This window comes from Ochotona curzoniae, unplaced genomic scaffold (genome assembly GCF_017591425.1).
Source record: "Ochotona curzoniae isolate NIBS_2020 unplaced genomic scaffold, NIBS_Ocur_1.0 contig_2294, whole genome shotgun sequence".
Taxonomy (NCBI): Eukaryota; Metazoa; Chordata; class Mammalia; order Lagomorpha; family Ochotonidae; genus Ochotona; species Ochotona curzoniae.
The window spans coordinates 1056718-1070242 of record NW_024465405.1 but is presented as its reverse complement, the minus strand read 5'-3'; the positions used below and the strand labels follow the sequence as shown (position 1 = coordinate 1070242).

At 45.5% G+C, this 13525-nt stretch overlaps 1 protein-coding gene across 1 annotated transcript in view; it reads right to left on the bottom strand.

Annotated features, from left to right (window-relative positions):
- Positions 1-13525, bottom strand: part of DIS3L2 (DIS3 like 3'-5' exoribonuclease 2) — a 332757-nt gene that overhangs the window by 250899 nt on the left and 68333 nt on the right. The window contains exons 5-6 of the mRNA XM_040972300.1: positions 11395-11448; positions 3452-3553 (exon numbers count right to left, since the gene is read on the bottom strand). Coding sequence (XP_040828234.1) covers positions 3452-3553; positions 11395-11448 — 156 coding nt within the window. The remainder of the gene's footprint in view (positions 1-3451; positions 3554-11394; positions 11449-13525) is intronic.

Below are 13525 nucleotides of genomic sequence, written 5' to 3'. Positions count from 1 at the left end.
GACAACAGTCTCACACACTACACCACAACACTGACCCCTCTATGAATTCATATATCCTTAACTAGGTCCAGTGACAGAAATTCATCAAATTGGACCTCTAAGCAAAAATACAGCATTGTGCATTGAGGTACAGATTGTGTATTGAAGTACAAATTATTATTTAAGAATCAAAGGTACCAAAGCAGAAGTCAAAATACTCGGGTCAGGGTCAGCACCATAGCACTTCAAGCTAAGCCTCTGCTTGTGCTGCTGGCATCTGTACAGGTGCCCGTTCAATTCCCAGCTATTCCACTTCCCATCCAGCCCATTGCTTGTAGCCTGGGAAAGCAGCAGAGAAAGGCCCAAGTCTTTGAGTCCTTTTACTCATGTGAAAAACTCGGAGCAAGCTCTCTACCTTCTGGCTTCAGATCTGCTTAGCTCCAGCCATTAAGACCATTTGGAAAGTAGATCAGCAAATGAAAGATTTCTGCCTCTCCTTCTCTCTGTAACTCTACCATTATGGGCAAGGCAGAGTTACAGAGAGGAGACATGAACACAAAGATCTTCGGTCCACTGGTTTCCTCCCCAAGTGGCCACAACAGCCAGAGCTGAGCCGATCTGAAGCCAGGAGGTTCTTCTGGGTTTCCCATACGTACAGGGTCCCAAGACTTTGGGCCATCCTCTTCTCCTTTCCCAAGCCACAAGCAGGGAGCTGAAAAGGAAGTGGAGCAACCAGGACACAAACCGGGCCCAAACAGGATCCTGGTGCATGCAAGATGAGGATTTAACCACTTAGTCATCACGATGAGCAAAAAGTAAAATAAACTTTTAGGGAAATTTTAAAAATATCTACAGCTGAAGAGAAAAGGGAGGGAGGAAGAAGGGGAGAAAGGCAGGCTGGCTAGTCCAGACCTGAATTTGTCCTTATAGACCTGGACAACAAGCATCTTCACCCTCAAACAGCAAGCTTCAAGGCTTGGTCCACAACATACCCATCTTCTTAAGCTTCTTTCCCAAAACAAGAACTTCAGATAACACTAAGAAAAACTCTGCTTACCAGTGTTACTACAACAGAAACAATGCCACGGACCTATTCATTTATTTGTTTTGGCCATCTCCTGCCGAGAGCCATGTGCAGTAAGGACACCAGCAGCTGAACCTTGCTATTTCAAGGAATCTCTTCCATTTTTGCAGAGCAGCTGGTACTCTATGTTCTCTCTCCACCAACAACCCTTCAAGCAGCCAACACCTCTCACCCACCTGCTCTGCCCTAAACCCACCCAACTCGCTAACTATTCCTGTCTTCTTCCTTTACACACTCTTCTGTTTCTCCATCCCCACCCCGTTTGCGAAAACCTCAACCTTCCCTGTCCTTTCTCTGGTTCTTCTTGACTACAATGTTGCCACTTCATTCTTTCAAACAGTCCCTAGGAATATACTCCCTTTGTCCTCTTGGACTTGATCAACCATGAGGTAGATGATGTTTCTGAGAAAACAGGACATAACTTAAATCAACCTATGTTGCTAGGACCTGGAGTCAACTCTTAGCTTTGCTTTTTAAAGAAGCACTGGAAGAGATTATATCCCTAACTGGCAGCTACTGGGGCTAAAGGTGAGGAGGAGGAACTAGACTAGGAAAATTCACATCTACTTTTTAAAAAAACCTGCATTTAATTTCATAGCACTAATTAAAATTATGATTCAATTGTGGGGCCAGAATCGTTAAGGAGCTGCCTTGGCTGCCAGTATCCCACATGCACATGCCTTGGCTGCTTCGCTTCCAAGCCAGTACTTTGCTAATCAGCCTGGGTGGGCAGCACAAAATGGCCCAAGTGCTCTGGCCCACTGTCATCAGTATGAGAGACCCAGATGAAGCTCCTGGCTTCAGTCTGGCCCAGCCCCAGCTATTGCAGTCATTTGGGGAGGCAACCAAGAGATGGAAAAATCTCTTTTCTCCCCTCCCACTCCCATAATGTAAATAAATAAATATACAAAATTTTTTTTAAATTTTGTGTGAGGCTGATGAGTCCCCATCGCTTTCCACGTGCAGTCTGCACGAGCCTGTAAACTCCTTAAAGGCAAGAACTGCGTCCATCCTAATCATGACTAAAACCTGTACCCACACACACCTCGCACATAGCTGTGACTCCATTACTCCAGCTTTAACAGATGAAAAGAATTTATGTTTCTACAGAGTTCTTAGAGAAACTGGTACTCCTCATATCATAACATTTCTGAAAAGCTAATCACTAACATTTCCTGAGCTCTCAGCAGTCTAAGATTTTTAGGCACTACTCTATGATTCTACATAGATTATCACAAATCCTCATGAAAAGCCTGTGGAGTAGGGACTACGATTATTCTCACTTCATGGATGAGGCCTAGGACATATAATTTGCCCCAAGGTTATTCAGATGAATGGTCAACAAGACTCAGACCTAAGCCTAGCCTAAAGGCCCACACCACCAGTCACTACACAAAAACTCTTCACTGTAGGAGACATCAAATTCTTGAGTGCCAATAAACTGAGCTAAATAAGACACATGATACAAAGATAAATGCAGACTTAGATATACTAGTTGGCAGTTTCATAAGATAATGCAAAGAATTTCTACCATAAACAATAAAAACTAATACCAGAGTTGATATCTGACCTTGCGGATAAACCACACTGCCTAGAACACCTGGAACACACATGAGAGTTCATGGGTTCCCATCCCAGCTCCGCTTCCTCACTCCAGCTTCCTGTTATTGCATACGCTGGGAGGCGGCGTCAGTCATTCAAGTTCTTGGGTTCCTGCCACATCAGTGGCAGACCAGGACTGAGTTCCAGGCTCCAGGCTTCAGTCACCTAACCACCACAGGCATCTGGACACAAACTCAGCACACAAGGGAGTTCCTACCCACACTCCTGCTTGTGCATGCACGCTCACTCTCTCCCCCTCCCTTCCTCCTTTTTCAAATAAATAAATAAATAAAGCCACATCTTTTTTAATCAACAGGTCACAGATAAGAGCTTGAAACTCAAAATACTCCATGCTGAGAACATCTCTGCCCAATTAGGAAACTAGGCCCTAAAGAATCAGACATGTAGTATCTGGGTTTGTCATTAGAGGCAGCAGAAATGTGTCAAGATTGTCACCATCCCCATGGCTTGGCTGGTCCAGCTCTCCCAGCACAGAATGTAGAAGAACACATATTGGATCTGAATGCCCCTCTCCCCACTGTCAAGCTTTTCTTCCACCCAGAGGAATACCAAAAGCCAATGCAAGGCATGTGACAAGAGACATAGATGACTGAGAGGGAGAAGGAACAACTCCAGTTAGGAGCAGCTCCCAGTTCCAAGCACTCAGTGGACTGCTTCCAAGGGAACACCAGTGTCACCACAGGGCGAGGGGCCTGCGACCCTGAGTCTAGAAGGCCTGTCAGCAACCACAAAAATCTCTCATCAGCAAGGGAGAGTATAACTCACCTTCCACTGCTCCTCAGGGAGCAGTCTCACGGCCACCAAGTCCCCATTCAAGGCTCTGTTTCGGGCAATGACCCCATCAATGAAAATGTCTCGATCACCATCCTAGGTTAGAGAAAAACAGAAAATAATAGCTTACCCAAGGCTAGGAGACAACAGTTAGTGACTTGGCTTCAAATTTTCAGATCCTACAACCTGGCGGTTGACATAACAGCCTCACACACACCTGAAAGGAGACCAATGCACATCTGCAAGTTATCAGAATTCTAGAAGTCACCAGATAAGCAAAGGATCCAAAAACAAATAAACCAAAATCCATAAAGCAAAAGGCTGATACTGGATGTAGTTATCTACAATATACAAAAAGAAATAATTTATTCTTAGATTATCTTTTTTGTTTTAAATAAAGCATGCCAATGCCTTCTTTACACAGTTGGATTTTTTAATGTATCAAGGAAAGCATCAACAACAGTCTCCCAGAAATTGCCTGGAAGGGGCCAGAGGATGGTGTAACAAGTTAGCCCTCAGCCTCCAGCAGCAGCCCGTGTGGGTGCTCTTTCATGTTGTAGTGCTCCACTTCCTGATCCAGCTCCCTTCCTATGGTCTTGGAGAGCAGTGGAGCAGAAATCAAGCCCTTGGGCCTCTATACCCACATGGAAGACCTAGCAGAAGCTCCTGGCTTCAAACTTCAGAACAGCCCAGCTCTGGCCATTGCAGCCATTTGGTGAGTGAACCAGCAAATACAAGATCTTTCTCTTACCATCTCTCCTTCTCTTTCATAACTCTGACTTTCCAAGAAAAATAAATTTCTAAAGAAAAAAAACTGAGAGCAGGAGCAGAAACAAGTTCCAGGATCTGTGTTCTTAACCAAGGAAACAGCTGTCACGCTAGCCCTCAGGAAAGTGGTAAAGAACAAATCGTGGCTATTTTCATGGAGAGTGAAGTACAGGGCAAAAAGGGAAGGAAAGAGACATGAGATTCAATAAAGTGTCTTCACACCCGTGCTATGCACTGACACAGGTGCAGGATGAATGCCAGATCTAAAGGGTGTGTGCATCCTCATCCTCAATCTCATACTCAGAAACAATTCACTCTCAGTGTGACTGTGCAGAGAATCCCCCAGGTGTCAATTTCCAAAGCCAAGAGGTGTCACAGCCTTTGCAAAAACCCTTACATTGAAAAGACGGCCAGGCCCAGCATGGTGACCTAGCAGCTAAAGTCCTTGCCTTGCATGCGCTGCAATCCCATATAGGCACTGGTTCTAATCCCAGCGGTCCCGCTTCCCATCCAGCTCCCTGCTTGTGGCCTGGGAAAGCAGTGGAGGACGGCCCAAAGCTTTGGTACCCTGCACCCATGTGGAAGACCTGGAGGAAGCTTCAGGCTCCTGGGTTCAGATCGGCTGAGCACCAGCCATTGCAGTCACTTAGGGAGTGAATCATCAGATGGAGGATCTTCCTCTTTGTCACTCCCACTCTCTGTATATCTGACTTTCCAATAAAAATAAATAAATCTTTAAAAAAAAAAAAAAGATGGCCAAGGAAGATGCAGAGCTTCACCATCAGAAAGTTCCATGAGGAAAATTAGGTACTTTTAAAATATTTCATCAAAAAATACAGATTCTCACTGCCCAAGGACAGTGCATGTAGATGAGGAATGACTCCTGAGGGACTTCCAACAACAGGGCCACTGTGCCTGCATGTAAGCAAGGGGACTGAGACCTGATGGTTTGGAGGGGAGAAACTAGAAGACCTGTATGGGTCAGACTGATGGGGATGTATGGGTCAGACTGACGGGTCAATCCACATGGGAATCCTGAGTTGGGCTTGTTAGCATGGAACACTGCTGCCCACCACATGCCAGCCTACATGAAAGCTAGGACTAGGGGCTTGTCTGGCAGGGCTAGATCCCAGTACATGACTGAGTGTCAGAACAGGAGACAGGTCACACTAAGCAGGGCCATAACACTAACCAGCACATAAGAGACCCAAGGTCTGGGGATAGATTCTGTGGGGGATAAGTGGTCCCAACCCTGTGGAAATACAAGTTCTGCTGATTAACTTAAGAGTTGGGGCGGTCCTGTGGAACTGCAATCTCCACTGGCACACTCAAGAACTGTAGATGGGAACAGGCCTGGCTGTGGAGCTAAGTGGATGCTCCAGCTAGGCGGATACTAGAGCCAGAATGAGGATAGCAGGCTGGGCTAGACATGGCTACAACCTCCCTCCGGGTAAGTAAGGACTGGGCCTGGGGAGCAACAGACTGGGCTATACTCCAGCACCCACTAGTACTCGCGAGAGCCAGAGTGGGTATACAAAGGGCTTGGTTAGGTCTTGACTCCCACTGAACCACGCGAGAGCTGTATCTGGGCATGGAACAGGTGTGGCTGGGCTGCAACACCCAACAGTAAGAACGAGAATGGGTGTAGGCTGGTTGAACAAGGCTGCTGTTCCTGCCAGAACAAGAGGTGGACAAAGCCAACCTGAGTCAAGGACCCACTGGTGTGTGTAAGATCTGCCACTGGGAAGACCCCCGACAGAGGAACCTGGGAAACTCCTTTGTAGGGATGTAGTCCATGCAGGTGAGCACAATAATCAAGCCAAGGAGCAACTCTGACCATGCCAGGTGACAGTACCCACGGGCATACATGTGGGTCAGGTCTGGAGACAGACCAGGCTGGGCCAGTTCTTAGCACCTACTGGCAGATCTGTGAACCAGGACAAGGTGTAGGAGGGACCAAATCAGGCTGCAATGCCAGCCAGTTCACACTAGGGTCGGGACAGGGTTCTGACTGTGCTGAGCCAGACTGCAGCACACACCAGCAGGAGCTGGACTGAGCCAGGTTGTGCAACACAACAGTGGATGCTGAGGTGAGGTGAGCCATGTCAGTATGGGGTCAGTGGGTACTGGGTGAGCGAGCCCTAGGGGCAGGGGATCTGGCAGGACTTGGATCGTCTGGCCTGGGCCCTAGGGCCCACCTAAGAGGTGGGTGCTGGGTTCATGAGCCCCAGGGGTAGGGGATCCAGCGGGGCTCGGGTCACCTGGCCCTGGTCTCTTGACACCCCCTGCAAGGTGTGTGCCGGGTTCATGAGCCCCAAGGGTGGACGCTTGGTTCGCCTGGCCCAGTTCCTGGGGCCCACATGCAAGGTGAGTGTCTGGCCCTGGTCCTTTGACCTGCCAGCAAGTGAAAAAGGCCAAAGACTGCACACAGACCCTGATGCACATGGAGAATAAGGCAGCCCATTTGGTATCATTGCAGAGGAAGGAGAACAGAGCAAAGTGGACAACTACCCTAGCAAATGACGACAGCAAAAATCTGGGTGAATGGAGACTTGAGGTCAACTGTGTCAGCTAATAAACTGGTTGAGGAAGGCTACGTCACCCTTGGATTGGTAAAATAGACAACCTTGAGGTCGACTATGGCAGCCAATGCATTGGTTGAGGAAGGCTGCCACACCCTTGGATTGGTGAAATCGACAGCATTTCAGAACTATCCAAACCACTTGGTCAGAACCCTCAGACACTACAGCGGGACCCTGGGTTGATATTTGGTTGCAGGTCCCCATTCCTGGATACTAGGACATTTGGAAAGCTAAATGTAGCTTCTCCTTTTATCTCTCTCCTCCCCCAAAAGACAAGAAGGGAGAATTCAGAAACAAACAAAAAAAAAAAGAACCTCAAAAAAAAAAATACTGACTCTCGTTCTTGTTCTTCTAAAACTTCACACCACGTGCTCCCTATAAAGGATTAGGGACAGGTTACATGTTTGTTTTTCTTACAGGCAATAACAGAAGGGTCTGGAAAGTCATCACTCTAGTTTCCCTAAGAGAGATGCTTGACAAAGATTTAACACTCAACAGGCTGAGGTGATTATTATGGAATTATAGGCAAGCATTATCATATAAGCATTCCAAAATCACCAGCCCCTGTGCCCCAGGAAAGACATTCTAGTCACTCAGCATTTTTATCATTCACAAACCATTCAAGATTTTTTTAGAACTATTGTTCTGTTTCATTTCTGGTCCAAATATGAGCTGGCAGCTGTGGTCTGCACTGCTTGCCAACCACGACACCACCAGGTTCCCAAGGAACAGCTTCCATGTTAGCCCCAAAGAATTACTAGAGTTGAGCTTACGACCAGCTTTCAGGAGAAATAAGGAAGAGATGGCTAAGAGACAGTACACAGGACTCAAGCACAGCACATCATTCTCCCTTCCTGTTGTCTGCAGTTTAAAAGCCACAGGCTCGCTCAGACCTCCTGAAATGAGAACTGGGCGGAGGTCATCCTAACCCATCCTCCTGGGTCAAGGCACAGGCAGGGAAAGATCTTTCACAACCACCCTTTGCAGCTTAGGATCCGAGGTGCCAGGATGAGCATACTGCCCTCTTCCTAGCCCAAGAAAGCGGGGCTGGGTCAAACCCCTGACAACACACCCATCTACAGCTACTTCATCACTGACTTAGCTCTTCCTAGATTCATTCAGAAGCCTACATCTACTGCGGAAAGTCTTGTCTGTAAGGCACTAAGCTTTGGAACCTGCTCAATATTAGTAGTCCCAGGCATTCCTCTCAAGTACTTGTTAAGGCCAAGGAATTAAACTCCTTATTTGGATGCACATGACAAAAAGCACATAAAGAGAAGAAAGAAAGGAAACTGGATGTGGAACATCCCTAGAGAGCTATAAAGAGCCCAGGGATAACCTAATGGAATCCTACAGGACTGTACCCAATGTGACATGATGGTCAGTGCATCCACCATCAGTGGAACAGCTCCCTCTGGACCAGTGATAAATTCCACAGCTCTAAGAGGATGCCTCCCCTGACAAGATGCACTAAAAAGTTACAAAGCTTCTTGGACCATTAAATACAGAATAGTAACTGTGCTTTTAAAAAACATACACACAAAAACAGGCTCTTACTGTCCTTTTCTCCTCATTATTCGATTATTTACTTTCTCCTCAAAAAAAAACCAATAAAAAGGTATCACAATAACAATAATAATAATATAATTTTATCTTTATTTGCTTTAAAGTTACATGGTTTTATTCAAACTGATTTGTTTTTTTGTTTGTTTTGAGTATTCTAGGAGAGCAGCAGATACACAAAAATGTTTCATTCTGTTATTTTTGTCACAAGAAAACAAAAATCTGCTTTCTATCAATAGAAATTACAATGAATCTAAGTTTCCCAAAATAAAGTTTTGCTTATACCTGATGAAAAATTCACTGTTCCTAGCCTGCTAATTTACACAGACATTTTGACACAGCAAATGATACTGCATACATTCACAACCATTTTTAAAAATCAATGAGAATAAACCTAAGTAGCCAAAGAGCTATTTTGACCTCTCCAAAGACTTGGAGATTTGGAGGTAGTGAAAAATATTAGACAAGAACTAATTGAGCCCCTCCTTTACGAGTAAAGAACATGTGCCTCCCCCTGTAAGAACTGAGGTGTCTTTACTATCACTCCCGTCTTCGTCCTTCCAGCTCAGTAGAGCACACAGCCTGCAGGCCCTGGTTCTGACACCCTGCTTCCTGCTCTGCCAGGGTGATTCTACCAGCTCATACAAGTTCATATGTGGACATTAAATACCCACAGTCACAAACCCAGACCACCGGTAGCCATGGAATTTGATCTCTGGAAAATTCATTGTTTCCACAATGGACCCCTCTGGCTTCTAAACACTTCTCAAAAACAAAAAATGACCCCAAAATCCACAAAACAAGAATGAAGAACTCTTCCGGTGTTCAAAACTAGAGTATCTACATTCACTTGCAACTGGGCCTCCAATAGTGGCTGAGATGCCTTACCTCTCACTCCACCATGGGCTACAAGCATAAACAGGACACAGGGATAAGCCAATCCTAACAGCATACCAGCTAAAACTCTCTAAGTAGGACATGCAAGGAATACAACTTCCAGCAGAATAGGTACGAGCTGTTGAAGCATCACTAATTTGCTTCTGCCTACTGGCTTTCCTTTAGCAAACCAAATCAAACCACAGAGACACTTCATTTGAAAATGTAAATGATCCGCACTGAACCTGCAGGAATCTAACCAGGCCCCAGGCCCCACATTCTTGAGGACTTCTTCCCTGGCTCTGCTCCAGCCACATCATTCCCACTGGGCAAGGAGTGCTCCCTTGGACTAGCCAGCCCTAACTCCACTTCCAGGGCATGCACAGGCAAGTTTCCTTCCACTCACCGCCAGCACCCCCTGGCCTTCAATTGGCTAAAGGGTGTTTCTTGGATACGTGTGCACAAGGGCCCTCCCTCCAGGAAGGGCAGCTGCGATGGGTCAAGGATTCAGTTTGGGAAGGGAACGGGGTCAGCCAGAGGTGGGCCTCCCTTCAGGCAGCCACATTGCTGCATGGAATTCCAAGCAATCTCAGAATTTTACATGTGAACCTAGGTATGGAGAGCTATATCTGACAAGGAATATACTGTATCATGAGACAGCTTTTACTTAACAGTTTATAAGGATGACTTCCAACTTTCCAATATTTGATGTTAGGTATGTGTGCCTTCTTTTGTACTTAAGTCCTAGACCCCCACATATGTGAGGAACCAAGCTCACAGAGATCCACATCTCGGTACTCAGGGAAGACAGAAAGCAAGCAATAAGATTATAAAAATGTTGCAGTTCTTCTTGTTATTTTAATCACTGAAAACAGACCTTGGCGTGCCCAAGAGATGAGAAGCTCCAAATACGCCCAGTTCCCAGCGCTTCATGGATGAACTCCACACTACCCTGAGTGGGGTTCCCATCTCTGAAAACCCACATTTCACCCAAGAGGACTCCTAACACATTCAGGCTCTCCAACTGGTTTACCCCCAAAGGAACAATCATTCTTTTCAATGTGCAAACAACAGAAGGCTTTCACATTTCACAGGTGGTTTATCTATCATCTTCCTCAGAGATGTCCATGAGAAATTTGGATGACTTCTGCAAGTGACTTTATCTGCAAACCCTAAAATCTAACACCCATGTTAGACTATACTTCTTTCATATGATATGACTGCTCCTGCAGCTAGGTAATGGTCTTAAAGCTGACCCTCAATGAGAACTAGAGTAATGACACAAGAATCGGATTCAGAGAGAATAATGTGAAACGTGACACTTTTTCACTAGTCCCAGTGGGTGAGATTTGAACTTGGATGCACATGTGAGTTCTTGGCTTCAAAAGAGTGTACAAAAAGAAGGCGATACTTAGCAAATCTATGAAACACATGACTAAACATTTACATTCACTGAACTTGTCATTTAACAGACTGAAATACAGGTATTCTATTTCTTTGTCTCTGAGTAGACATTTATACCTATGGCTTTCCCAGCTTTATCCAGCTGAGTCTTTTCCAGCCCTGTTGTTAACTCTGTCAAGGTGAACATGCTGTGTCCAGAGCGAGCCTACTAAAACGAGCCATGAACGTAAGAGTCTGAAGACCCAATGGTAAAGAACCTTGTACCAAGTCCTATCACCTGCATAACAGGGAGCTGAGAAATGCTGACCAAAAAGAAAACAGCATTGCACGTTATTCTTGGACAGATGTTCAGTTTAGCTCATGCAGTACATCGAAAGTAGATAGCGTATTTGTTTGGGAAAGATTAACTCAAATCAGTGGAAAAAACCATAAATCCTTTTAAGCTATAAACCAAGGGTATCCAATTACAAGAACTGATGGGTAGTCTGCCTGGGTCCAGCTGCTCTCCACAGCCTTGTAACCAATGTCAGCCGTCCCTTTTATTTGGCAACTGATCCTAAGACTGGCAAAAGGGGTTGGGAACCAAAAGCAAATTTTGTTTATTTAAATTTGAAATAAATCCTTGCCCATCCTCAGTTTTGTTTTACCACTCTGTTTTTTAGTTAGATTATATGATTTCAGTTTCAAAGCTCATCTGAAAAATTAAATGTGACAGTAAGTTAATTATAAAGTTATTAAACTTACCGGGGAAGGAATAAAAGCTTCATGAAACTTCTTTGGATTAATTCTCAATATACCCTGTAAAGCAAGAAGTAAAATCTATGAGAAAATCCAGCTGTATATGTTCACAATTTCTCCATACATATGCATTATTTCCAGTAAGCTTTAAACTACGCAGTTTGTTCTAAAAAATAAGTTAGATGCCCGAGAATTGTTCATTAAGTGTGCACAGTTTGATTGATGTTGATGTCTGTAACCCAGGCTTCCATCCAAAACTGACAGCTCAGAACAGCACCTGCTGTGAACAGGCAGAGGTAAGAAACACAGATTTAGGCAAGGAGTGGGAGAACAGAAACTCACAGGATTTCAGGATTTTAGATGCCCGTGTGTGCTGGTCTCCAAATGCAAGCTTCAACTTTAAGAACAAGGTCACCCAGGGATTATACATACTCATTACATAATAACCTTTTTTTATTTTTTCAACTTCAGTAACTGTCCAGGTTGTTTGCTTCTCTAACAATCTTTCAAAGTGATACAAGTTGATTTCCAACATAGGCTACTTAGTCTCATGAGGCTGGATGCATATGTTTTACTCTGGCTCCTTTACAGAGCTAAGTGAGTCAATAATTCAAAATGGTCCGTAACTGGCTCTTAATGAAAACAGGAATCCTGGCTGCAGCAGCCAGGCCACCCAGTCTGCCTCCACCTTCATGCTCTTTCAGTGCCAGATCAGAGTCTGCTTCCACTCATGCACGAGGCGCAGGTGGGGCAGCCTTCAAAGCAGGTCAGTATGTGCAGGAAGCTGTAACCCTCCCCAGGCTCCAGCTGCTTTCCCAGGCCTCTGAAACACCCAGACTCAAACAGTGTCCTGAGAAATAATACTCTCCTCCTAAACTGTTGAGACAAAGATACAAAACTGCCAAAATAGGGGACAGCATAAAACCAAGGCACTAAGCTGTTTCTGTTACTGGTATGCTAAGTTTAGATGACCAACACCCATGCTACAGTGGGAGACTTCACTTACAACCTAAATAGAATACTAGAGATGGCCAATCAGTCCTGATTCAACAGGTATTCATCAGTGTTGACTATCTCGGGGACCCTGGGGCAGACAGCGAGGGAGACAGTCGCCAAGCCCAGCGCCTGTTTCAAAGGAAGCCATGAAAAACGTCCTGAGTGAGGGTACAGTGTGTTTTCAACTGGAATGCCAGGAATGCCTTCAGAGACTACATCTGTCCTCAACAGAAGAGCCAAGTCTGCAAAAAGTCAGAAGGGAAGGCCGCATGACACTGAAGCAGCCAAGGTGGACAAGGGCGCAAACACACCTCGCCATGTGGTCACCACGCTGTGTGACAGCTCAGGAGGGCACAACCAGGAGACAAGGCTGGCAATGCCACCTAACACGTTTACTTCTGTGGAGTTGCTCTTTCAGTTTGGAGGAGGGCCAGGCAAGATGAACATTCATCTTACACACTCAGCCACAAAGCTGTGCCAAGGACTGGCAGGGCAGCTTCTCGCTCAATGATGGCAGTACAGACAACGATGACAGCCACTCTCTCCCTTCCCAGAGCTCACAGTCGAATACAGGCAGCAGACGACACTGGTGAGATAAATTCACTGAAATTGGAATTTCAACAATTCTGCTTTCTGGGCCTGGCACCATAGCCTAAATGCTCACCTTGCGTGTGCCGGCATCCCATATGGGTGCCAGTTTGTGTCACAGCTACTCACTTTCCTTCCAGCTCCCTGCTTGTGGCCTGGGAAAGCAGAAGACGAACCAAAACCTTGGGACCCTGCACCCATGTGGGAGACCCGAAGAAGCTCCTGGCTCCTGACTTTGGATTGGCTCAGCTCCGGCCGTTGTGACCATCTGGGGAGTGAACCAGCAGATGGAAGATCTTTCGCTTTCTCTCCTTCTCTCCATAAATCTGATCTGCCTTTCCAATAAAAATTTTTTAAAATTATTTTAAAAACAATTGCTTTTCTTTGATGATTCTAAGAAGTGTTGCCTGGCTAAGGTTTTTGCTTTTTTAATTTGTCTTTTTCAATATGAGAGGCAAAGTGAGAAAGAGAGACAAAGAACACCCATCTACCAGCCTTAAACACCCACAATCACCACACCCTGACACATCACCACTGCTTCCCAGGGAAGCAA